The sequence below is a fragment of the Tiliqua scincoides genome, chromosome 1 (genome assembly GCF_035046505.1).
Source record: "Tiliqua scincoides isolate rTilSci1 chromosome 1, rTilSci1.hap2, whole genome shotgun sequence".
Classification (NCBI taxonomy): domain Eukaryota; kingdom Metazoa; phylum Chordata; class Lepidosauria; order Squamata; family Scincidae; genus Tiliqua; species Tiliqua scincoides.
Genome location: NC_089821.1, coordinates 19,624,884 through 19,650,613, shown reverse-complemented (window position 1 = coordinate 19,650,613; position 25,730 = coordinate 19,624,884). Strand labels below are relative to the sequence as shown.

At 45.2% G+C, this 25,730-nt stretch overlaps 1 protein-coding gene and 1 pseudogene across 8 annotated transcripts in view; both read right to left on the bottom strand.

Annotated features, from left to right (window-relative positions):
• The window catches only part of SLC8A3 (solute carrier family 8 member A3), a 161,665-nt gene that overhangs the window by 17,194 nt on the left and 118,741 nt on the right, over positions 1-25,730 (bottom strand). For 3 of the 8 annotated variants that reach the window (XM_066631922.1, XM_066631940.1, XM_066631956.1), the window contains exon 3: positions 15,671-15,688. The exons of 2 other annotated variants lie outside the window; for them this stretch is intronic. In XM_066631922.1, the coding sequence (XP_066488019.1) occupies positions 15,671-15,688 (18 nt within the window). Of the gene's footprint in view, positions 1-4,333; positions 4,361-6,345; positions 6,364-13,722; positions 13,736-15,670; positions 15,689-22,373; positions 22,384-25,730 lie in introns of all 8 variants that reach the window. 3 more of the 8 variants (XM_066631904.1, XM_066631913.1, XM_066631931.1) reach the window with 3 other exon arrangements.
• LOC136637895 (5S ribosomal RNA) lies at positions 19,466-19,585 on the bottom strand (annotated as a pseudogene).

Sequence of the window (25,730 nt, the reverse complement as noted above, 5' to 3'; positions counted from 1 at the left end):
TAATCAGTACATATACCAGCTCTGTGCACTCAATGATGCGCACATTTCATGCTAGGTTTTAATTTAATTTGTTCACTGTGTGGCTGTGCTGGGAGATTCCTCTCGTTGTTTTTTAAAAAATGAGTTAGGGAACCAAAGGGTTTTCACTGTCACATAGTGGGGTGAAAGGGGAAGGGGAAGCAGATGTCTGGGGGACACTATTTCTAAGTCTTCAGGATAGAGAGAGATAACAAAGGCTGCAGTCCTATACACACTTACCTAAACTATTTGGGGCTTACTTCTGAGTAGGCATGAGTAGTACTGTGCTGCAATGAAAATTAATGCACTAGAAGCATTACTGTTATGTGGTATACCTTATAAGTGACCCAAGACAAGATCCTGATGCGGACCTGTCACTAGCGACAGGCTGTTGGACAAACAAAGAATAGAGATATATGAGATTTCAGTAAAATGGCTGGCAAACTTCAAAATTTGGGAAGCTTTGAGATATAAACACTTAAGAAAAGTCCTGCTAAATTAGACCAAAGGTCCCTCTGGTCTAGCATCCTGTTACCTGTATGAGCCACCAGCTGCCTCTGGGAAGCCCAAAACCAGGAGATGGACCACCATAGTTTCCTTGCAACTGAATATACAGAGAAATCCTGCCACTAAATCTGGAGGTAGTACACAGGCACTGTGACCAGTAGCCATTGATAGACCTTTCTTGCATGAAATTGTCCAATCCCCTTTTAAAGCCTTCCGAGCTAGTGGTCAAACATTGTGGCAATGAGTTCCACAGACTAATTATGCACTGTGTAAAGAAGTATTTTATTTGTTTATTATTTTATTTATTTATTTTTCACTTTTTATACCACCCTTACTCCAAGGAGTTCGGGTGGTGTACATAGTTCCTTTCCTCCTCTTGTCCTCACAACAACCCTGTGAGGCAGGTAACACTGAGAATAACTGGCCCCTGCTCTAAAACTGCTGCCAATCTGTTTGACTGGATGACCTCTAGCTTAGTACTATGAGAGAGGAAGAAAACTTCTCCCTCTCTGCTCTATGCATGATTTTTATAAGTTGTACGCCCCAATCCTATGCAGGCCTCTACCAGCAGGACAGGTGTGCGCTCTGCCGCACACATGCCTGCTGCTAATCAAAGGCCTGCACTGGCCTGCCTTTGACAGTTGGAGGCCAGCACCCACCAAAGCAAGTAGGCATTCTACTGACCAGTAGAGGGTGAAATGAGGGCGGGGAAGGCGTTATGGGGCTGAGTAGGGTGGACGGAAGGCGGGGAGGGAATGGCGAAGGGGTTACTGCACAAGGTCTTCCTATCCTCCCCCCACTGGTGCAGGTATGCCAAAAATGGCAGTGCTGTATCCAGCGTTGGGGTGCTGGATCAGGAGGCTTCAGTGGCCAAAGGGGATAAATCCCCTTACACTGCTGTAAGCCTCCTGCTCTGCAGTGGGTTTCCTTGGAGTTGTGCCAGTGAAATCACATGGAATGCAGAGTGAGGGAAGGGTGTTTGGCAGATAAGTTCTGATTAATGCCTAGAGGAATGCAAGGTACATGGTGTCTGGGTCCCCCTTCCTGGAGGCCAAGTCTCCGCCTCTAGCTACTGCCTGCCAGTAATCCATGAATATTTCAGACCTTTCTCTCTGTGACTTCACAGGAGCAAAATGGAATGGCACACGGGAATCTTTTTTGGAAAAAGTGTTCTCACCTCTGTGGAGGCCAAGCATCTCTGGCCACAACATTCCACGTTACACCTTCTATATACAAAGAAGGTTACAGAGAAACAAGGAAGACACATCCCTTTCCTCAAGTTTACAATCTAAATTTTGATAGACAAGGAGAAGAAAGGCCATGAATGAATGTGAGCATAAAAAACAGCTTGAGTGTCCTTACTGGGTGAGACATAGGTGAGATATAAATTCAGTTAAGTAAGTAACTAACCTATGAAACACATTTGATTTTTTTTTTTTGGCCATTTTTCAAACTATTGTGGTTGGTTGGCAACCTTCAGTCTCGAAAGACTATGGTATAAGCCTACAGCACCCGGTATTCCCAGGCGGTCTCCCATCCAAGTACTAACCAGGCCTGACCCTGCTTAGCTTCCGAGATCAGACAAGATCGGGCATCTGCAGATGTTTGTAAAATCCCATACACTTTATACCGTGCATGGTGAACTTTTGGAATTTGCTTGTGCAACTAATGGAATTTCAGCATTGGAAGCAAACTTATAGTAAATGGTGTCCTTGTCCATGGTGCTGATGAAAACCTGGAAGCAACGGCAAGAAATGGAGAAATGGAGACAGAAATGGAGACAGAAATGGAGGCCTGATTCACAAGGTCAGTTCTTATGCAAGCATTTATGTGGCAAATCTACATCACTTAAGACCCAATCTTAAGATAAGCTGGTTGCATCACCATGTACTACCTGAGCAATGGCAAGAAAAACACTGTGCCATCTCGACACAGCCTGGATGCCGCTGGTGGAAGCACCAAAATAGGGAGGACAGCAGGGACAGGGGAGATGAGTGGGAGGGACGTGGAGGAGTTGAAAGGTCCTAATCTCCCTTCAGTCGATGGGCATGGCCCAGACACGAGGAAAATGCGACTGGCTCCTCATGTTATCCTGGAACCATCAGATCATCATGTAAATGGGGTCTGGCTCTATGTTTGTGCTTGATTTTCCACTGTCATCCATCCTGTAAATTCTTCATACCCTTAAGACTCTTGCAAGCATATTTGTTTCATAAACTGCTTATATCGGAAGTGCCTTTCTGTTTCAGTTTCTTGATGCAAGTAGTATATGTTTAGGAGACAAGGAGTAATCAAAAGTGCTGAAGCTATTACACTGGATCCTTACCAGTGGGCTCTCTAAGAGGGTTTTAAAGGGCCCTTGAAACAACAGGAGGGGCTGCTCTTTGCTCTCTTGCTGCCAGAGAGTGAGATGAGCCTTCGCTGAAGACTGAGCAGAGAGGCCTCTTCAGAGGAGGGAGGCAGCACTTAATCAGGAGACATTATAAGTTAAGAACAAATCTCAAGTGAAGTACGCAGGAGTGAGCCAAGTAATTCTTACTTGGATAATACTGGGTGCCATCTTCTCCACTTTCCCAAACCAATACTGTAGGAAGCTGAAGTGACTTCTCTAGAATTCAGCTGGACTACTGTTCATTTGGGGTCCAGGGCAGACAAATAACTGGCCAATCAAATCTAGATTCAGATGCCATAAGGTTGGCATGCTGGAGGATCTACTCAGGGGGACTATAACATCCACAGATTTAACCACTTGGATCTACAGGATGGTGCTTTCCAGGGTTCACTGGTGCTTATGTGGATTTGCACATGATATGGCCAAACCACAGAGGAAGCCATATGCAATCATCAGAGCCCCAGTGTGCTGCATCTGCCACATGGGAGTAGCTTTTAGATGTATGTTGCATCCACCTGCCTGTGTCACATATAAACGAACCCATAATGGTGTCTTGCACAAATAGTTAAGTTTGTAACTATGGGTAATACTAGTCTCCATCCCACTGAAAATTTTCATGCCACCCTTCTTCACATGCTTTGTTGCTTCTTGGAGGTGGTGGTTGGTTGATTGGTTGTGTTCTTGTTGCCTGTAGCTTATTTGACTTGATAGTTATATTACGTTTGATATTGTGTGTAAGCTGCCCCAAGGGCCCTAATTGTGTAGAAAATGTGGGGGGTGCCTTTTATAAATAAATAAAACCCTGATCATCCCACTTTGTGATGATATGCAAAGGAAACATAAGGCAGAGAGCCAGGCCCTGTAGGCCTGGCTTTGAAGGATTTCTGTAGGATTTATGAAGACTGCAGGTCATTCTGTGGGCACCAGATGCGTCTTTCAAAGGGGTTTATAAATCCTACATTGACTCCCTCAGGCCTCAGCTACTCCTCAAGAAATTATTCAAAGGCTAAAAATGAATTCATAGACTCCATATATCATGAATACCTTGCCTCAACTCCAAATATTATTAACTTTACAGAGCCAGCAGAATTTATAAAACATACAAGGATTCCTGTTTCAGGAGACACCCCATTAATCTCCCACAAATCAGAGACAAATCCATCCACCTTTGAAATTCAATAATATATGGAAGTGTCAGGATCCTTCTGCCAGCTCCTGCTGAGCGCTCTAGGAGGAGGAGTCCCTTCTTCAGCCGCTCTGTATGAGTAAGAAACATCCTGGCAGAAAGAACTGAAGCTGAGATGGGCTGCAAACTATGAACACCTGGATCACAAGCACGCAGTGCCTTTCTATGTAAAAGGAGACCAGTGGTGTACAAGAACAGGTGAGATCTCAGTACTGTGTATGCTTCAGTACCAGGGTCACCATTATTCAGAAGCAGAACTTTCACCGTAGAAACCTCTAGGTGGAGAAAATGTCCAGCAGCAATTCTTCTGAAGGATACCATTTCACCGTGACTTCTTCATCTTCTTTCTCTTTCCCAACAATACAATCACTAGTACTGCCTACTACCTGGATAACATTACAACTGGGGCCAAGCACATAGGAACTATGTAATGAGCTTAATAAACCCTTCAGGCACTTGAATTCCAATTCCCACTAAGGGCCAGTGCATAGATTACAGCTGCTGTGTCCCACATGGTGGCTACGGACATGCTTTGAATTGATAATGTGGACAGCTAGGTAGTTCGGGTGGTTTTCTCTACATGACAGAAAAATAGCCAAAAAGGGTCTGTGGGGCATGGAGAAAATTGTTCCTCCTGGACTACGATCCTTGCCTTCCTTTTTCCTAGTCTGGACATTCTGTTCTGTCCTTTCCTAACTTAACAAAAAACAAAAACAAACAAAACCAGGACACGATCCATCATAGCCTGTCACCCATGTGGTTCAATTAAGTTTTTAAAGATCTTCTCTCCTGCTGGCCCTTGGCCTGCACGCATAGTGCTGTGCACATTGCAGCACATGAGCCATGACCCTGACTCTCCTTCAGCAATAACAAGGTGTTTAAAGGTGCAATCCTATACAGTGGCATAGCTAGAGGGGGTGCAAAGCACTAAGTTTTGCGCGGAGTCTCACTGCAGTGTGCATTGCTCTTTTTGCTCCCCCTGCCTGGAATGGCTCTGAAGGGTGAGGGGAGGGGAGGCCGCTTGCCTGCTGCAGTGAGGCCCCCTGCAAAAGTTAGTTCTTTGTGCCCCCTCTAGCTACACCACTGATTCTATACACACTTTCCAGTAAGTCCCATTGAACAAAATGGGGCATACTTTTCAGTAGTCATGCATAGGATTGCGGTGTAACCGTTAATTAACGTTACCTTTAATTACAGGCCTACACACATTTTGTTTTCTTAAAAGTTAAAACTATTCTTGGGTATTTTGGGGGTGCTGAATCCAAAAATGGCATTCGTTTGCTCTCCTGGCTGTAGTTTTCAGGGTACAGCATAGCCACCTTATAGACTGATTCAAGCAGCTTCCTCGTGAGGAAGCCAAGGTGTCAGTTCCTCACAAGGAAGCTATTTGAAATCAGCCTATAGGGTGCCTATGCCGTACCCCCAAAACTAGAGCCAATCGGGCAAAGTTGATGCAGTCCCCCCCCCCCCCAATATCCTAAATTTGTTCAAACATTCTTGGCAACTAAAGAAGTTTTTTTTGGGGGGGGGGGAGCCTGTGTTATGCTTTCCACAGGGTGACCAGATACAGAGGGCCTATACCTTTAACCACTGTAAAGAAGAGGGAATTTCTTAAGAACTCTTGGGGGAATGCCATCTGAACCCAGTGTTATGTTAATTTTTAATTTGTCGATGTGCTCTAGAACCTCGTCCTTGGTCACTTCAAGATGACTCAGGGCCCAATCCTATCCAACTTTCTAGCACCAATGCAGCTGGTTAAGAGAACTAACATTCCCTTACCTTGAGGAGGCCTCCATGAGTGCCCCCTCCACTGCAGGATGCAGCGCACACTCCATTCGCATGGATGCATCAGTGCTGGAAAGAGGGATAGGACTGGGTCCTCAATTCTTCGAACACCCTCTGTGAGAAGGACATGTCAGGCATATGTATCTGTTTTCCGTAGCGAAGACAGAAGCAAAGAATTCATTCATCTGCTTGCCAATCTCCATATTCTCTTTAATCTTCTTTTTTATACCCTATATCCTCATTATCTCATCATCCAGTGGTGTAGCTAGAGAGGGTGCAAAGCACTAAGTTTTGCAGGGAGCCTTACTGTGGTGTGCAAGCGGTCCCTTCCCCCTTAAGGTGGGTGTGGTGGGCAAACTGGTGGTGTATACCTCCAGGAAGGGGGAGGGGCCACTTGCACACCACAGTGAGGTTCCCTGAAAAACATAGGGCATTGCACCCCCTCTAGCTATGCCACTGTCATCTTCCTTCTTGGCTTAACAGGTTTCCTGTTCTGCTATATTTTAAAAAAAAGACTTATTGTTGCCTTGGTGTACTTAGCTAGGTATGCCTCATATTCTTTTTTTTGGGAGGGGGGCGCATCTCTTATGATGAGACATGTCTTTTGCCAGAGTTTGTGTTCATTTTGGCTCTCCTCATTTGGACAAGACCTCTATTTCCTTCTGGCCTTTTCTCGTTTCCTTGATACCACTCCTGAGCTCTGCTGCCATTCTCCTGGTGCCTTTCTTACTCCCCTGACTACAATACATTTTTTAAAATGTTATTTTTAATTCTAATAATTCTATTTATGTCCTGTTTTCTCCCAGGTTCTGGCATTCGTGGAGCTTTATAAACAATAATATGTGCACCGAAGGATCCGGAGAGGGAAAGTCACAATGAGACACCATGAACAGGAAACGACCTGTGGACCGTGAACAGCACAAGGCAAAAATGACATTTTCAGACACTCTTGAAGTCTGAGAAGGAAGGCACAAAGATGTGGGACTTCCACTCGCTGCCCCTGAAAAAGCACAACCGCCTGAAGGCTTAAGGTGCCAGGAGCCCCCAGAGCAGGTAGTGTCCAACAGCAAAAAAGCCAAAGACGTTTTAATTTGACAGGTCAAGTCTGTCAAGGAGAATGCTGCCAAACTGCAGCTTAATTATTAACCAGCCCTGATTTGTTTGCATCAGCCTCCGTACTCAGCTTTCAACATGGATTGCACCCTCGACTCCCGGCTGTCAACTCCAATTAGCCCTGATAAGGTCTGGAGATGCCAGGCAGGGAAATGAACCTGCCAGTTCCTCCTCAATGCCTGCCTCTGCTCTCCAGCTGCCTGGAAAAAGGACAGGAGGCCAGAATTCCCTGCTAACACCTCTCCTTCTGGGCCCAGGCGTGGGCTAATAAGTACCTGGAAGATGAGGCCTTCTCTTTTTTTGACAAGTGGAAATGAATGCTGCGCTTCTAGAAAGGTGGGCAAAGCTCCCTCGTTGCGATGGATGTGTGAATCAGAGAAGGTTTTGTGTAAGACAGGCCAAATGGAATTTGAAGATGTTCCAAAGATGGTCTTGGAATTAAATATGAGAGGGCAAGGAACGTGAAAGGCTTACTTCAAAAATTGACTCGAGTTTTTTTGCCGTGATAGATGAAGTGCCATTCTGGGTGTTACAATCGCCATGGGGGGGGGGATGAAACTTTGATGACAAATGTCTCATCCTCCAAGCCATCATGCATGAGCAACCTACCATGCAAATCAGGTCCATCATGTTGGAAGTTTTCCTGCCTTGCCAGTAAAGGCCTCTGATGTGCACTGCAGGAAAGGAAACTGACCATGTGATGGCTCCAACTCATATTATGTTTTAAATGATACCAATGGAGAGTGGAAAACTCACCACAGGGATGCTCAGGGCCAGCCACAAGGCTGACTTGAGACTTTTGCCTCAGGAAGCAGACTTTTGAGGGGCACCCACACCTGTCCACCCATTTGCTCAACTGCTCCTCCTCCAGAATTGGATAAGGAAGAGGGGGATGGAACAGAACTAGAAATGTTCTAGCCCAGTGGTTCTCAAAGTGGGTCATGACTCACCATTGGAACTAAACGGGTCACTTTCCCCTTAAGGGGAGTGACCCACAAATTAGTGTCCCAATGGCACCACAGCAATCGCGGTACCTCGGGCACCCAGGTACGTTTACACATAGCCGGGAGGACTGTGCAACCCCCCTGGAGGGTTGTGGAGGCTCGCAGCCCCCTCTGTGAGCCTCCACTGCAGAGGGCTCTGCAGTTGAAGCCCACTTCTGGTTTTGGAAACTCTGCGCTCTGGAGCTCTGACCGCAAACCGGAAGTGGGCTCTGACTGCAAATCGGAGCCCACTGCAGCAAAGGAGAGGCTCACAGAGGGGGCTGCAAGCCTCTAGGACCCTTTGGGAGGCTGCACAGTCTCACCAGGTATGTGTAAATGCACCTATGTGCCTGCGGTGACACGACTGCTGTGGTGCTGTTGGGACATCACCCCATCCCAGTCCTCACCCCCACAAGCACTTATCCCCAGTTCTCAGACTTCCAAAGAGTTTGAGAACCACTGTTCTAGCCCACTCTAGCCCACCACTCTCTTTTCCACACATCTCCGGAGCAGTTAAGGCAGAAGCAGGGGTGAGGAGGGTCAGGGAGAGGGCAAAAATGGGGCAGGGAAGGAAGAAGAACTGGGGTGTGGAGGCTGTTGGAGGATGGATCCAGCAGCAATGACATGGGCTTGATCCTATCCTCTTTTTGCAGTCTTCCTGCCCCTGTGTCTCCTGAAACTTGTGCTAGCTAAAGTCGCCATTTTAGGCTAAAGAGTTGATGCAGGTCCGAGGAGAGCCATTGTGAATTTGGAGGCTTTCCCCTCTGAAGCCTTCCCAATTCCTCCCTGGATGCAGAGCAAGACTTTACCACATGGTTGCACCAGTGGGGAGGAGAGAGATCGGATTGGGCTGTTAGACTGCAAACTTCTTGATGCAGAGAGTGGTCCTTTTTTCTTATGTTATTCTACACTGTGCCGTGTACACTGATGGTGTCCATAAAAACTATCTGAACAGGTCGACATCAAAATAACAAATACAAAACCACTTCCCCAGTTTCTTCCCATCTTTGTCTGCATGCCAACATTTATATTATTCTGAATGATGATCGTTTTAGTTCGGCAGGCTGACAAAAATGCAAAATTGGTACTATTAGCAGTGAGATGAGGTCAGCATGCAGTTTAGCTGAACCGAAGAGCCAAGAAACACTAGTGAACAGGAGACATGAAATGTAAATGCAAGACCCATAATCATGGGGAAAAATAATACACCCATCTTATTACTGAGAGAGAGAGAAAAAAAAGATTTCTTGGTTTACTCAGAGCCAGGTCTAAAAAAGGCCAAATAATGTAGAAGTTTGGTGGAGGGCGGAGGTGTGGGTGGGTCAGAAGCTGGAGGCAAAGAGACGATGACAAATTTCAATGTAATTTTCTACGTAATTCTTTCCAACACTCCTGAAATGTTTGCATTTCCTAAATCTAACATGACATGGACTAAGTGAAAATGTCACCTCCACTTTCGACTTATTAGTCATGATCTGTCCTGAGTGGCACTCTACATGTGCAGTGGCATATGCATTTTTTATGTTGCTCTGGATCTCGCCTGCCACCGGATGCAGAGTTTGAAAGCACATCATCCAAGTGTCCAAGCGATGTCAACGCACCTCTTGTGATGGACCCAACTTCAGAAATGAACAGGAAGCCTCATTATACAACTCTAGCTCATCTGATGGCTCATCAAAGTTTCATCAAAGGAAGAGATGTGTTGCTGTGGGTGAAGTGGGAAGGGGAAGTGGCACTTGGAAATCAGCATAGTGTTCTGGGCACCTTTTTTCCTCCTAATGCTGTCTGAGATTCGGCCTCTCTCCTGATTGACTTAAGAGCAACTTTCTATAGAGCCAAGCAAGTGAATTACCTGCCAAAAGCAATCAAATTTGAGCACGAGAAAAGGGTAGAAATTGTGTTAATACATATTATTTGGTTCCAGAAGGTCTGATTCAATTAGCACACTGCTGAATTAGAGCAACGAAATTACTGGGAGAACAGCTGTGACAGACTTTCCACCACCAAAGAGCTGATAGAATTCAAACGAAGAAAGAGCCATTTCCTTCCCTTGTTTTGATTTTTTCTTTAACACTGGGGATTCATATGCCGATCACAAAAAAATCTTTGCAGGGTAATGTACCAACGGGCTGTGGAAGTGTTTGCTTTGTGCATACCCTGTGTATGCACAGGAAGTCGCTAAGCACCTCTGCTTCTTAAATCCTGTTGGAAAACTGCACTTAAAAATAATGGTGCACGTACATTCAACAATATGCTTATGTTGTTATTAGTCGTGATTTGTTTAGAAACCTCAGTGTATGAAAAGGACTGCGAGGCACAGTCATAGCTGAAGGGGCTTTGGGAGGGAGAAGCTGTAGGTCATCGGCACAGCACCTGATTGATGTGCAGAAGATCCCTGGTTCAATCTCTGGCATCTCAAAGGTAGAGCAGAGGAAAACTCTTGTTTGAAACTCAGGAGAACTGCTGTCAATCGGGGTTGACAATATTGAACTAGATCAGTGGTTCTCAACATTTGTCCTCTGCCCTACCACTTCACATGGTCCTTGTTGTTGTTGTTGGCAACCTTCAGTCTCGAAAGACTATTCAAAATACCACCAGAACTAACTGGCGATCACATCATCACCAGTTTTTCTGGGTTGGGAAGGCCAGATGTGATGTGAAAAACACCAGTAAGTGGCTGAGGGTGAATGGGAGGGCTTTTTTCAGCATGGAAAAGCATGCTTTGGAACCTCCTACTGCTGTTTGCTGTGTCTGGTGTTTCTGGTCTCACTGCCAGGTGGCAAGTGTCCAGGGGTCCTGCGAACACCACCTCAAGTACCACTGGTGGTACCTATACTGCTGGTTGAGAAACACTGAACTAGATGGACCACTGATCTGACTTCATATCAGGCAACTTCCTATTCTTTTCAGGCCAGTTACATGATTGACCCTGGAAGTGACCCAGCAGTGCCAACAGCCCACAGTTGCTCTTCTTGTGGCAGCTCCTTTATCCTCCTGCCTGCGGGAGCCCCTTTCAGGCCACCCAATATCCTCACCGCAATCAGAACTTGCCATTTGCATGTTTCCCCATAGAAACCACTAAGTTTGGGTTGGACAGTGGTGGACGGAGCTGTTGCTGCTGTTAGTGATGACAACTCAGAAAGCCCATTTGCCATGCAAAGCAATCCATTTTTTTTAAAGGCACCGGAGCAGGACAAGTGCATGCTCTGGGTATGTTTACACAACCTTTGTCGCGAGATTCTGTGTATAACGTAGGTTAGCAGAAGACAACAGCTCTGAAGAGATTTGTGAATAGTATACTCAGTGCTTTTTTTGTAAAAAAAAAAAAAAAGTGCAGGAACTCACAACTTGTTAATCTTTTATTTATTTATTTATTTATTTATTTATTTATTTATTTATTTTTAAACGGAACTTTGAGGAGTTTTGCAGCCTCAACTGGTCCCCCTTTTGGCAACTGGCAACCAACCTTTATATTTTGCAGCCATGGAGCACCTTCCCACCTTAAAAAAAAAAAAAAAAATTATTCCTCAGTGGGATTTGAACCCCTAGCCTCTGGCTCCAGCACTTTAACAATTGAGCCATAGACTCAATTTTAAGCCATAGACTCAATAGACACTTTTAGACTCAAAGTGTTTGGAACTAATACTTAAGGTACTGATGGCCACCAGCTGGGCTCAAGACCTTATATATTAGTTCTGAGCACTTTGACTACAGGCTATCCTATAGCCCAATGGAGAGAGTGCTGGGCTGTGGAGCACGAGGTCAGAGGTTAGCCCACAGTTGAAAAAAAAAAAAGGTGGAACACAAGGTCAGAGCCGGGGATGCCAAAAAAAAAAAAAAAAAAGGTGGAGCACGAGGTCAGAGGTTCGAATCCCTCCCTCAGTGAAAGGAAAAAAAAAAGGTGCCAGAATGCTGTTCCAGTGCGTTCTATTACAAAAAAAGCCCTGAGTATACTAGAGGCATTGTCAGTAGTCAAGTGGACCATTGGTGGGAAATCCTGGCTACCACTGGGATACAACTGAGAAGATGGGAAAAGCATCCCTTGAATGGTATAGGAGGCAATGATGGAGACAGGAAGTGTCTCAGTCAGCACCATGCAAACATGTGATTGCTGATTGGCTGGCAGCCCCAGCTGATGACAGCCATTCAAACCCCCACCAGGGGTTGACAGCCAATCAGCGAGCACATATTTGCATGGCACTGACTGTCAATCGCTGTCTTTCTCAATCACTTTCTCACTGCCTTCTGAGGCTTTCTGGGAAGGACAGGTTCTGTTCTCACCTGGGAACTACCCTGCTAGCAGCTGCTGCTCCTGATGATTCAGCTCTTACAGATTTCTTGAAGCCCAACAATCTGCAGAACCTTGTCACCAGAGACAACAGTGGGATGGCGGTACAAATGATAAACAACGGTGCCTCTTCCATATCACCTTCAACATGCTGGGAGGGGGAACCCTTATTGTTGGCAGAGCCCCAGAGAAAACAGCCAGTGGGCTTTTGCAACATTACAACAATTGTAAATGTGTGCCATGAAGCTATTTAAAAAATTTCATTTGCATCCAATCTTGGCTACCACTCCATTGTCTCAGAACCTAGTCACTTGGGTAGGCTGAGCATGACTTTAATCTTGCATCCCTTCTAAGACAATTTGATGTCGGTTCAGAGGGCCCTTCTAATTGGTCCATGGAGCTGCTTCTGTCATAGCAGAGAAGCACTTGTCAATCTCCACGCAGTTATATAGTTTCTGAGAGTTGCAGCCTCAAGGAGATTCTTGCAGTTTCAGGAAAGGGGGAAGTGGTGGACTGGTTCAAGTGTGTTTCAATGCAAAGCACCAGCCGCATTTTTCATCCTGGACAACATATTTTTTTTTTTTTTGGTACAATTTCTTTATCATTTCAGTCTGTAGCCAACACAAAAACATTGGGGGCAGCATGAGGAGGGTGAAAGGGAAGCAAAAACCACTCTCTGGCTGACAGATGAGCCTGGATTTCAAACACTGAATGGGGAGAATGAATGAATGAATGAATGAATGAATGAATTTTTTATTACGGTCACAGACCAGTACAACTGAACGGGGAGAACCACTAGAAAGAGGGGGCAAAGGATCATCATCTAGGGAGGGGGGAGATAGAAAGCAACAGTTGCAATCACAGCTTTCCAAGAGGCTTGATTACATCCTGCCCCAGAGTAATGCTGTCCATTAAACTGAAGAGGTGGATGCAAGCGCACTTCACATAATGATGACAGGTCATCATCAACACCCACTACAGTCCTGAGCCGGGTTTCATGTTTTCACCCGCCTGCTGAAGCCTCAGTGGAACCTGTACTAAGGCCTGGCAAGAGCTCACTTGATGACAAGTCATCATCACATGGGAAACCCCATCTCTGACCTGGTGACAGAAATGCTAGATGAGGGGCGGCTGGTGCTTTGAATTGAAATGCACTTGAACCAGTCCACCACTTCCCCCTTTCCTGAAACTGCAAGAATCTCCTTGAGGCTGCAACTCTCAGAAATGAGTTTGCCCTTCCTGCCATCCTTCTACTTCTCAGCAGGGTTTGCCATTGCATTGGTAAGGTAAGATACTGCATTGCCTAAACAGAAGAACATAATAAAACATGATGTCCTAGACCTAAAACATAAGAAGAGCACCTTTGGATCAGACCAAAGGCCCACCTACTCCTGCATACTGTTTGTCAAAGTGGCCACCAGACGCCTCTTGAGAAGCACAAGAGAGGAGCTGAAGGTATACCCCTCCCCTGCTCTTATTGTGATTAAAAATATTTATATACTGATTTTTTAAAACAAAACTTGCACAAAGTGGCTTACTTAGTAAAATAATGAAAAACATATTTTCCTGTCCCAAGAACTCACAATCTAACACACACATACAAGACATAGCCCAACAGCTACTGAAAAACGTGCTATGCTGGGGTGAACTGAGGAATTTGCTCTCCTTCAGTTAAACAGGAGAGATTTCACCCCTTAAAAGGTGCCTCTCAGCCCAGTTAAAAGAATTTTTGCTCCCCTGCAAATAAGCACTGTAAAGCAGCAGGCAGCAGAAAGACCTCCTTTGTTTACTATGACCTGTTACCAACAATAAGGAGTTCAGTGAAGCACTCTCTTACTACCACAGTGTTTCCTTCACCAGATAAGGATCAGAGGCCATGGGGCGGGGGGGGGGGTCTCAAATTAGGCACTTTGACAGCAGAGTTCAGGTGCTTGACTCCCTACACTAGCAAAGTAACTCACAGGAAGATGGAATCTGTTCTCTGCTGCACTGCAGCGCTACCCACATTATGGCTGGGAGCAGTACTGCAGCTGTCCAGCCCAGCTGAGCTGAGCTGAGGAACCAAAAGGAGTCTGATTGGCCCAATATAATAGTTGCCCCAGGCTTGGTTTCTATGTCTGAGCAACTTTACTCAGCTAAGCAACAGCATAGATTCGCCTGATCTGCATAAACTGAAATGTGACTGTTCGTCCATCTCTGACCTCTTTTCTGCTTCTGATTTTCTCCTGATCTCCAACTAACTGACCTGACACATGACTCCAGGCTTTCCTGACCATGTCTTCTGCCTCTGGACCCTTTGACCCTGATTTCCCTCTTCTGCAGTAGTGTTATTTAAAGCATTTGACTTCTTCCAACTTGGTGTGGGAAGAGTTCAAGAATTCCCACTCAGCTGCTGGAGCCAGCATTCACCTGAGCACCTGTGCAATTTTTGTAGGTGACATTTCCAATTATCTTTTGGATTGTGCAGATTGACTTGTGGAGGGCTGGCTAAATGGGTGGTCCTGCTCTGGACTGATGACCGACTTCTTGAGAACTTTCAGCAAATGATTCAAAGAGAACAATTCCAACACTCTCTTTGGCCAGAGCAAGTTCCTTGCACCAGCCTGGGAGTGTTGCAAATGTTCCATAAGGAATATTTACAACTCCAGGAGAGTCAGCTGGGCTGGTGCAAGAATGTGTGCTGGCCTGTGGAGGCCACATCCAGTCTCCATTTGCTCCAGCTGAGAGTGACTGGCATGGAGGGGGTTGGGGAGGGTAGGGGTGTTTTGGGGGTGTTTCGGGGCAGGGGACGGGTGAGCAGTAGGTGGGTCAGTGAATCCTTACCCCCCTCTCAAGCTGCATGGCATTACACCAGGCTGCTTGGATTGTGCCAGCAATTTCTCTGGTGCAGATTCAAGTAGCCCCATTTAGGTGGCTGCCGTTCGACACGGGGTAAGGGGAAATAAATCTCCTTGCTCTAAGTTGTGTGGGATCTACCTCCTACCCAGTGCTGGATATAGTGCAGGTCAGTCAGGCTGCCTGTTCCAGTGCAGGAGAGGATTGGGCTGTAAGAGTTCAGATAAGGATAAAGGTGCAGCAAATTCCCTGCTAGCTGCTGATTCTACTCTAATATTACACTAGCAATCATTACTGTATGAAATTAAAGAACATACAAGCAGGAAGAATAGTGGATGTAGGGTGTGAATATTCAGCACCTTCACCAACAGCCTCCACCATATGTCTCAACACAGAACCTTCCTTGCACTGGTGGCAATGTCATAGGTTCATAGAGCACCAATGGATCACAACGGATGTAACCGCAGGACAACAGATATATGCACAACCAAAGAAAGGACCAGAAGGAAATCAAGGCAACCAAGTTAAAAACCCAAGCCAGCAAAGAAAAAGGAAAGACGTACCTTGAGTTAGGAGGAGTGCTGTACGGGGGAAAAAACATAAAAAGAGAGAGAGAGAAAAGAAATAGTTACTATCTTACTCATGAGAGTTTCAAAGGCATTTTGCTGATGATTGCATTACAGGCGCAATGAACTTGACTTCATGTAGCTGTGAATTTTCTGTAGCCACATGCTAGATGCAGGTTTGTGAGCATGCCTGATAGCGAGAGGATGAGAATGAAGCTGGGGAGAACAGGTGTGTACTGAAGATTCTGATTTTTGGAGGTCTCCTCTTTCCCTTATGAGTAAAGGGATGGGACTGGGGGGGCACACTAAGAAAAAAAGTGCATGGTGTTTATGACCGAGGCTAATTCAGGGAGAAGCCAAAACTCATCCCAAATAAGTTGTTTCTTCTGGAAGATGTTTCAAGCCATTTGGAGGCCCTTAGAATGGTTATGTTTAGCCATTGTTAACATTGACATTTCTCACAAAATAAGACGGAGTTCAAGAGTACAGTTACTGATGCTTAGAAATGAACTTTAAGTCCCTTGAGTCCGCATTAGAATTGCTCTCACGCAACGCAAAATGTATTATCTTCCCACATAGTTTGCACAGCTGCTTCGATAATCCCTTTAGCTCAGGGGTGTCAAACGTAAGTCCCACAGGCCGAATGCAGCCTTGCACAAGCTTTTTATCCAGCCCTCGGGCTCTCAGCTATTGAGCAGTGCTGGGGCATTTAGTGGGCCACTGTGAGATACAGGAAGCTGGACTAGATGGGCCTATGGCCAGATCCAGCGGGGCTGTTCTTATGGGGTGTCACTGCTGAAAGTGCAGCCTGCATGAAAGTTGGGCTCTCCCATATCTTGAAATATGATCAAGAGTTGCGTATTTTCTCTTGTGTCATTTGCAGCTAATGAGTTCCTAAGTGAGGAAAAAGTGCTTATTTCTGCTTATAACCTGTTTAATGACATCACTTCCTCTCTAATGACATCACTTTTGGCCCCTAGCAGGCATCACGAATGCTATTCAGTCCACTGTAGGAAACTTGCATGAAACAAGTTTGACATGCCTGCTTTAGCCAGTCCAGTGACATTGATGCTTCACCTATATCTAGAGAGGAGTACAGGTGCAATTTCAAAATATTCCAGGATACAGGACAGGACCTCTAATGGAAAAAGAATTGATGTCATCAAGCTAATGTCAAGACTTTTTTTGCTTTTTCTCCATGGAGAAAGTTGTAGATAGTTACCCATGCAGCTGTTCAGTGAGCTCAAGATGTGAAATGAATTTAGCTGATTTGGGGCAATTAGGGTGGCTTTGGTTTCTCAACTCCGTGAGTCAATCGGCTTGTGGTTTTAGACTACCGAGGCTAATCCAGGCAAAGGTTAATCACTGGTTCTTGAACGCGGGCAAGAGTTATAATATTGGTAATTATGAATAACTTTGGCCAATTTAATAAGAATCTTTCTCAATCGCTTAATTCCGTTAGAAGCCTCTTGATGCAACTCTTTATTTTAATTCCAGTTGGCTAATTGGTAGTTTAACATTGATAGACATATTTTAACCATAGAATTGTTAATTTTGGTTTAGACCATTAATAATCTTTTTAAGCTCTGAGTTTTCTCTTTTAATCCCATTATAACTCCTTTCTTATTCCATGTTAAATTTAATATGACTCATTGGAACTTTGTTTTGTAATAAGAATTAATTTCTTAAGCCTGCAAGTATTGTTTCTTTAAGTGACAGTCTTGCTTTTAATTTAACTCTAAAACGTGTATTCTTTAAAACTTGGTATAGCTGTTGACACTGATCTGATTCGCAACTGAAAACAGGAATCTGGATTCAGAATCGACTGGGGGCCGATCATTTGCCTGTACAACCAGGTCACACTGGATCCATCCCAGAGGCATAGCTAGAGCGGGGACGGTGCACTAAGTTTTGCAGATAGCCTCCCTGCAGAGTGCAAGTGGCTCCTCCCCCTCCCCTCGGGAGCCATTTGCCTCCGTTTCCCCCACCCCTGCCCACATGGCTTCAAACGGGAGGGGAGGAGCTGCTTGCACACTGCAGGGAGACTCTCTGCAAAACTTAGTGCACCACCCCCTCTAGCTACGCCAGTGATCCATCCCCCCCCCCACAGCCTCTTGCAGCAGACCCCCAAAATGGCCACTGATAGAGCACTACACAAAAGTCAGGCCACCGACGCATGCTTCCTCAACCGCTTTACCAGAAGTGGCAGGAAGAAAAAGGTACCAGAGGAAGCACTGAAGAGGAGGAGGTAAGTCCTCCCCTCCTCCTCCTCTTACTCTCACATGATCTCCAAGGGCAACAATGGGCAGGCAGTGGGCCAGGGGACATGACAGGCAAGCACAGGGCAGCAGTCTCCCCCCACATAAAGTGACCATTACAGTTGACCTCATGGCCAGTGGCGTAGCTAAGGGGGTGCACTGGGCAACACGCTTTAGGGGGGCAACAAGCAGAGCTTGACACTAGTGGCCAAAATAGTGAAAATCTTGCAATGTACAAATAATACCATCATGTTATGTATCATTGGAAAGGTAATTTAATGCAGAATGCAATGAAACCACATTGGAATATCTTCATACTCTCAAACATTATGGCCAATTCACCAGAAAATGAAAAAAACAACTCCCTTATGGAACAAAAAGTGGATTTCTTTAACTCAAAACTGACTTATGAGACTGATTGTTCTGAGAGCCAATGAAATGTTAATATGATACAGCATGGAACCAATAAGGTGTTAATATGAGTCAGCTCTCATTTCCATGTATCATAATACAGTTACTCCTGCTAACTGGGGAAAGAGCCACTTTTTCAAGTGGTGCTCTCTTACATTTAGCAGGGGGGAAATTAATCTTCCCTCTTCACCCCAGCACAGTGTCTCTAACCAATAAGGAGCACACTTTTTATTTATTTGCTTAATTAGATTTTGTCATGGGGACGCTACAAAATCTTCTTTGAACCCCAGGTAGCAGATAGATGTCTTAGCTATGCCACGGGCTGGGGGGAGATGGCAGAGCAAGTGGGTGGTGAGCTGCTGGAGGAAGGCAGGTATTCTACAAATTTTCACTCTTTAAAAAGCCCAAGCGTGATTTCGCTTCTAGTTGTGGCATCACTTTGGGGGCATCATTTTGAGCTCTGAACCGAGCTATACAATCATTAGCTATGCCACTGCTCATCGCAGGCCAACTGCATGCCACCCCCCCCGCCACCCCCGGCACAGTGGTGTCAACACTCCTGGTTCACTAAACACTAGTTCAGGGGAGAGTATAGTTGACTTCCACATCCAGCAACCAGGGTTGCCATTACTATGAACTAGTCTGTTTTAGGTGGTGGATTCTAGATGGGTACCATTTTCCTGGCTCCAGTCATTGCCTCTGTAGGACATGACCAAAAATTAACTCCAACTGAAAGCAAGAGGTGTCATTTTTATTTATTTCGGGTTGCCAGCAACTGAGTTAACACTTGCAGACTTTGTATGTGCAGTAGCATAGTAAGAGGGGGTGCAAAGTACTAAGTTTTGCAGGTGCCTCACCGTGCTGTGCAAGCGGCCCCCTCCCCTTTGGAGCCATTCCAGGCTGATAGAGCAAAATGGAGGGGACGCTAGGCCGCAATCCGCTTAGAAAGCCTAATCCTAAATTCCTGCATGGTGATGCAGTGGTACTGGGACACATAGAAACAAACATATATCTTCCACATCACATCTAGCTTAGTCCTCAGTTGTTTTCAAACAGACATGTTACTGCTGCTGTCCCGGCTGCAATTGGTTGGCAACCTTCAGTCTCGAAAGACTATGGTATAAGCCTACAGCACCCGGTATTCCCAGGCGGTCTCCCATCCAAGTACTAACCAGGCCTGACCCTGCTTAGCTTCTGAGATCAGACGAGATTGGGCATGTGCAGAGTAACAGTTGCTGCAATTACTGTAACACCAATAATACTACTATGGTTCTTAAAACATTCATATCTTGGTGATCTCAGGTCTTTTCCTTCCATTTGCACTTCAGTCTGGGAAAGGACTGTTTGTCACTTTTTCACATCTAATGTGACACATGAATATTTGAAGAACTTCATGAACAAAACTTCAGGAATACGCAATGAGAAACGGGGGGATTAGTCTAGCTTTGCATTTCTGAGCAGACACTGCTCAGGAAAGCAGGACAATGGTTTCACAGCCACAGCTTCCCTGAACTCAGTTCTGACCTGTAACAAATCTTATTATTTCAATTCTGGAATCAATGACTATGTTGGTGCATTCTTCAGTGGTTCTCAAACTGTGAGTCGGGACCCACTTAGGCAGATCACGAGCTAATTTCAGATGGGTCCCCATTCATTTGTATTTTAATTTTAATATGTTAGACTTGTTGCTACCGTGGTATGTGACAGCATTTGGGGAAATGTTACAGATCTGTACTTTTGACAGGAGATTATGTTTTAACAATGAAAATCAATGGGGGTTAATCCTGGGTAAGTGTGGGTAGGATTGCAGCCTTTGGAATGTTTGGGGAATTTTTTAAAAAAAGATTAGCAACTGCTTTGGAGGATTAGGAGGGTTCTTCATTTTAAATAATGTTTTAAACTTATAATTATTGTAATCTTTCAATTTACTTAACTGATTTTATTTTTTCACATGGGGAGTGTTAAAAATTTTCCTGCTTGATGATATCACTTCCAGGTGAATGACATCACTTCCAGGTGAATGACATCACTTCTAGTGGGTCCTAACAAATTGTCATTCTAAAAAGTGGGTCCTGGCAGTAAAACATTTGAGAACCAGTGCTCTACTCGAAACTGCATACACAGATTCCACATTCAGCTTATTCAGGGTTTGCTGGGATGACATGTGTCAACATCCTTTCTTGCTCTGGACTACATAAGAACATAAGAACAGCCCCACTGGATCAGGCCATAGGCCCATCTAGTCCAGCTTCCTGTATCTCACAGCGGCCCACCAAATGCCCCAGGGAGCACACCAGATAACAAGAGACCTCATCCTGGTGCCCTCCCCTACATCTGGCATTCTGACTTAACTCATTTCTAAAATCAGGAGGTTGCGCATACACATCATGGCTTGTACCCCATAATGGATTTTTCCTCCAGAAACTTGTCCAATCCCCTTTTAAAGGCATCTAGGCTAAACGCCAGCACCACATCCTGTGGCAAGGAGTTCCACAGACCGACCACACGCTGAGTAAAGAAATATTTTCTTTTGTCTGTCCTAACCCGCCCAACACTCAATTTTAGTGGATGTCCCCTGGTTCTGGTATTATGTGAGAGTGTAAAGAGCATCTCCCTATCCATTCCCTGCATAATTTTGTATGTCTCAATCATGTTCCCCCTCAAGCGTCTCTTTTCTAGGCTGAAGAGGCCCAAACGCCGTAGCCTTTCCTCATAAGGAAGGTGCCCCAGCCCCGTAATCATCTTAGTCGCTCTCTTTTGCACCTTTTCCATTTCCACTATGTCTTTTTTGAGATGCGGCGACCAGAACTGGACACAATACTCCAGGTGTGGCCTTACCATAGATTTGTACAACGGCATTATAATACTAGCCGTTTTGTTCTCAATACCCTTCCTAATGATCCCAAGTATAGAATTGGCCTTCTTCACTGCCGCCGCACATTGGGTCGACACTTTCATCGACCTGTCCACCACCACCCCATGATCTCTCTCCTGATCTGTCACAGACAGCTCAGAACCCATCAGCCTATATCTAAAGTTTTGATTTTTTGCCCCAATGTGCATGACTTTACACTTACTGACATTGAAGCGCATCTGCCATTTTGCTGCCCATTCTGCCAGTCTGGAGAGATCCTTCTGGAGCTCCTCACAATCACTTCTGGTCTTTACCACTCGGAAAAGTTTGGTGTCGTCTGCAAACTTAGCCACTTCACTGCTCAACCCTGTCTCCAGGTCATTTATGAAGAGGTTGAAAAGCACCGGTCCCAGGACAGATCCTTGGGGCACACCGCTTTTCACCTCTCTCCATTGTGAAAATTGCCCATTGACACCCACTCTCTGCTTCCTGGCCTCCAACCAGTTCTCAATCCACGAGAGGACCTGTCCTCTAATTCCCTGATTGTGGAGTTTGTGGACTAATTGTGGAGATTGTGGACTAATATACCTCAGTTCTGAAGTATGATCTGGCTAGTATTAGTGCCCAATATATTTGAGAGGAGGAGCTGGAGCTGGTGCCAGTGCAGCATATATCAAGGATTTGGGGTGGGGGGATTGTCTCCTTGCTGGTTTCTCTAGACTAGTGGTGAACTGATGCTGCTTGTTGGAGGAGTGCTGAATGATGGAGGTAGGCTGACTATCAGGGCATTGATGGGTGAGCTGGGCAGGAGTTCCACATTTTAAAGATAGACAGTTGCATGCCTACCATAGTCCTGCCTGGGGCAAATGCCCTAGGCGCCAGATGCTGGGACCCCGTGGAAGCCTCTCTGAGGCTTCCGACGGGGGCGGAAACTGTGCTTCCAGTTTGCCGGAAGCACAGTTTATAGCGCCGGGGAACCTCACAGAGGTTTCCCCAGCGTGGGAGGAGGTTGCATGAGGCTCTGTGAGCCTCTGGTGAGTAGGGGGTGCTGGGCTGCGGAGGTCCACGGCTGAAGATAGCACTTTCGTTCTCCCACCCTGAGCCAGGAGAACAGATGTTAGGACTGGACTGTCTGCATGGGAAAGGACTGAAGGAAAGAGCTTCTTCTTCTGGCAACTGATGGTGAACTGAGTCAGAGAAATGGGGATTTTTCTTTCTTTGGAGGTGGAGGAAGTTGGAATGTTGGGGGGTATGACTTTTGGGAGGGGGGAATCTGGGCTAGCCAGATGCCATTCACAAGCAGGACATGAAGGTGATACCCTGCTGTTTATCCCAGTGGCGTAGCCAGAGGGGGTGCAGAAGCAGTAAGTTTTGCAGGGAGCCTCACCGCAGTGTGCAAGCAGTCCCTCCCCCTCCCCTTTGAAGCCATCTGGGCTTGGGAGCAAAATGCAGGTGAATGCCCAGAATGGCTCTGAAGGGGAGTGGCTGCATGCATGCTGCGGTGAGGCTCTCTGCAAAATTTATGGCTTTGTACTCCCTCTAGCTACGCCACTGGTTTATCCCTAGCATCCAGCAAGAGTATGCATCCATTTCTTAAAAACTGACAAAATGAATCTAAGTGTACCAATTTGGTTTATTTTTCTTGTGTTCATGAAACAGTCAGAACTCTGGATTAAGAACGAATGGGTTCCTCATTCATATTGTAACCCATTCATCACTCGTTTGGGTTAGGAGCAGTTAAACATCCTGCACCACCGAAAACTGGTGGTGGTAGGGAGGCAACTATCTACCTCCTACAAGGGACCTTTGGGGCAAGAGGCCGTAGCAACAGTTTTCCAAGAACTGTGTGTGTGCATGTGTGTTCCTGATTGTGTTCCTGATTGTGTCCTCCAAGAAAAAAAACTAAGCAACTTTGTTCCATTACACAGGCCAACACACATTTTGCTTCCTTAAACGTTACACCATTTCCTGGGTATATTTGGGGTGCCAATTCAAAAAATGGCACCCGTTTTTCCCTATCATGTCTAGTTTTGGAGATATAGTAGAGCCTCTTTAGTGAATGGTTCAAGCAGCTTCCTCATGAGGAAGCCTACACCATGGCTTCCTCATGAGGAAGCTGCTTGAACCATTCACTAACGAGGTTCTACTATATCTCCAAAACTAGACGTGATAGGGCAAAAGGGATACCATTTTTTGAATCGGCACCCCAAATTCATATCAAACCACCATAAAGTTTGGGAAAAACTTTTCTGACTCTCAATTTTGTAGGCCTGTGTTATTAGCATCTATGAGGAACAGGAAACAAAAATGAAGTGAGTTACAAATAAAGAATGAAATAATAACAAATGAGTAATAAAATGAATGCAATTTTCCCAAATGCATAACCACATGTATTAAACATTAAAATTGGTCGTAATGAAAATGAATGGAAAACTCAGCAAATAAGCAGCAATCAAAAAATGTCATGCACTTCCCTAACATCTGGGTACTCCAATGCATACTGCCTCTCAAGATGAAAAATTCCAGACTGGGAAGGAATCCAGCTAGAACAAGAAGTTCTATGAAAGACTCGAACTATTCAATTGTAAAAATCCCTATGGGGGTTTAGAACAGCCTGCCCATGTAAACTGCCTTGGATTAAAATCTGACGACCAAGAAAGGCAGTATATAAATACCTGTATAAATAAAATAAATAAATATTGCATCCAATACTGTCAGGTGGGTAAAGGTCAGAGACTCCAATATATGTGACAGAATTGGAACAGATAGAAAACAATATTCTTAACTGGAGTTTATTTGAGCTGGGTCGCTCGTTGGTCTATTGCGGTTAAAAAAGTTGTAGATTGTATTCATTTATGTGTTGCGAGGTGCCTTCTTCACTTTTCTGGTTTAGAGGCAAGATAAAGATTTGGAAGAGCTGATGTGAGTGGAATACCATAAGAGGCTAGTTTTCCTGGCTTGAATAAAGAGTGTCGTCTTTATGACAGGCACTACTTTTAAGGAATTCCACATTAGTAGGAAAGAGATCACCTGGAAAATTCCAAACATTTTCAAGGAGATCTGTGAAAGCAGCATTTGATAACTAAGGGTGAATGTGCTTTGATGCCTGCATATTTGATTAGCTTGGGTCTGGGCAGAGAAGTCATGGCTGGCCGGTGACGAGCGTTGAGTCAGAAGGCAGACATGCATGGTGGCATGATTGGCTGCGATTTGGCTGTGTTTCCTAAAGCAGCTATGTGGTCTTCTTTGCCAATCTGACCTTCTTGTGATCTCGCAGGATGTGGGCATGAGCCCAGATTTATCATCCAAGGCTGCAGTCCATTACAGAGTTCAGTGTGCTTAACTTCACTGAAATTACAGGTCATTTGCATGCTTAATGATATCCTGGTCTCGGATTCCTGCTACCCCAGCAGGAACTCTGGAACATAAACTTCTGTGTCTCGACTAAACCCAATCTCAGTTGTGATGTGAAATAGTATGCTTGTGTGTTTCTGAAGTCATGAACTTCAAATACTGGAATGCTGATTTTTGAAGTTCAGAATGATGTCTAATATTTACAGATATTTTATTTTCTACACAGTATGATAATTATTCTGTTCCAACCAGATTGCCATAATGGGCCACAATTTAAGCTCAGCTAAAAGTAGATTTCAGTCTCAGTTTAAGGCAATGTTTAGTAGAAAGTCTAATTTGTACTAATTCATTATTGTCCTGCCTTGGAAGAAGGCATAGTCCATGGTCAGCCATGGTCAGCCAGTCAGGAAGTCCAGTCAGCTGTCTGGAAGGGGGGGGGAATGAGAACCAAAGTGGATGTGGCAAGCACTCCAATACAGGTGTGCGCTACTTAATGGCAGGAATACATTCTCCTGTCCTGGTTGTTATGTGATTTGGTCATTAAGTGAACATTCCATCAAATCTATTGGTTTTGTTGTGTAAACAGACACTCCCTGCCAGACACTAGCTGGTTGCACAGACTACTGGAAAGAGATTGCCTTTTCTTTGCTTTAAGAGCCTCTCCATTGTGTAAACAGATACTATACTGCAGGCTATGAGAGACGCGATTGCCTCATTAAGAGCATCTTTATTGTGCTTTGACCACCGTCATAATTGCGATCCATCATGAAGTGAACGGTTGTTAAGTAGCACACGCCTGTATAGTGCTTGGACATTTTGTGTTTAGGCTGCATGTGGAGAAGCAGGACACAGGCCAAGATCTAGGATCTTGTAGAGATTGTTGGATACAAGGCATTCCAGATCTCAGATAGGTCTAGAAAGTTCCGGTGGCATCCTGGTTTCAATCATGCACTTGGGTCTTTTATGTGCAATGATAAATGCAGGTTCAGGTTCATTCCTCCAGGTTCCATTCCTTTGCTAAGGATTGAAGATCCTTAAAGGGGTAATGGGTGGGCCTAAAGCAGGCCACTTTGTCACCTCCCTATTCCTTCCTGCCTGGTACATTCCATATATCAGTGAGCAAGCACTGGGGAGCAAAAGGTTGCTGGCGTGGCAAGTTTAGCATCTTGGGGGACATCTG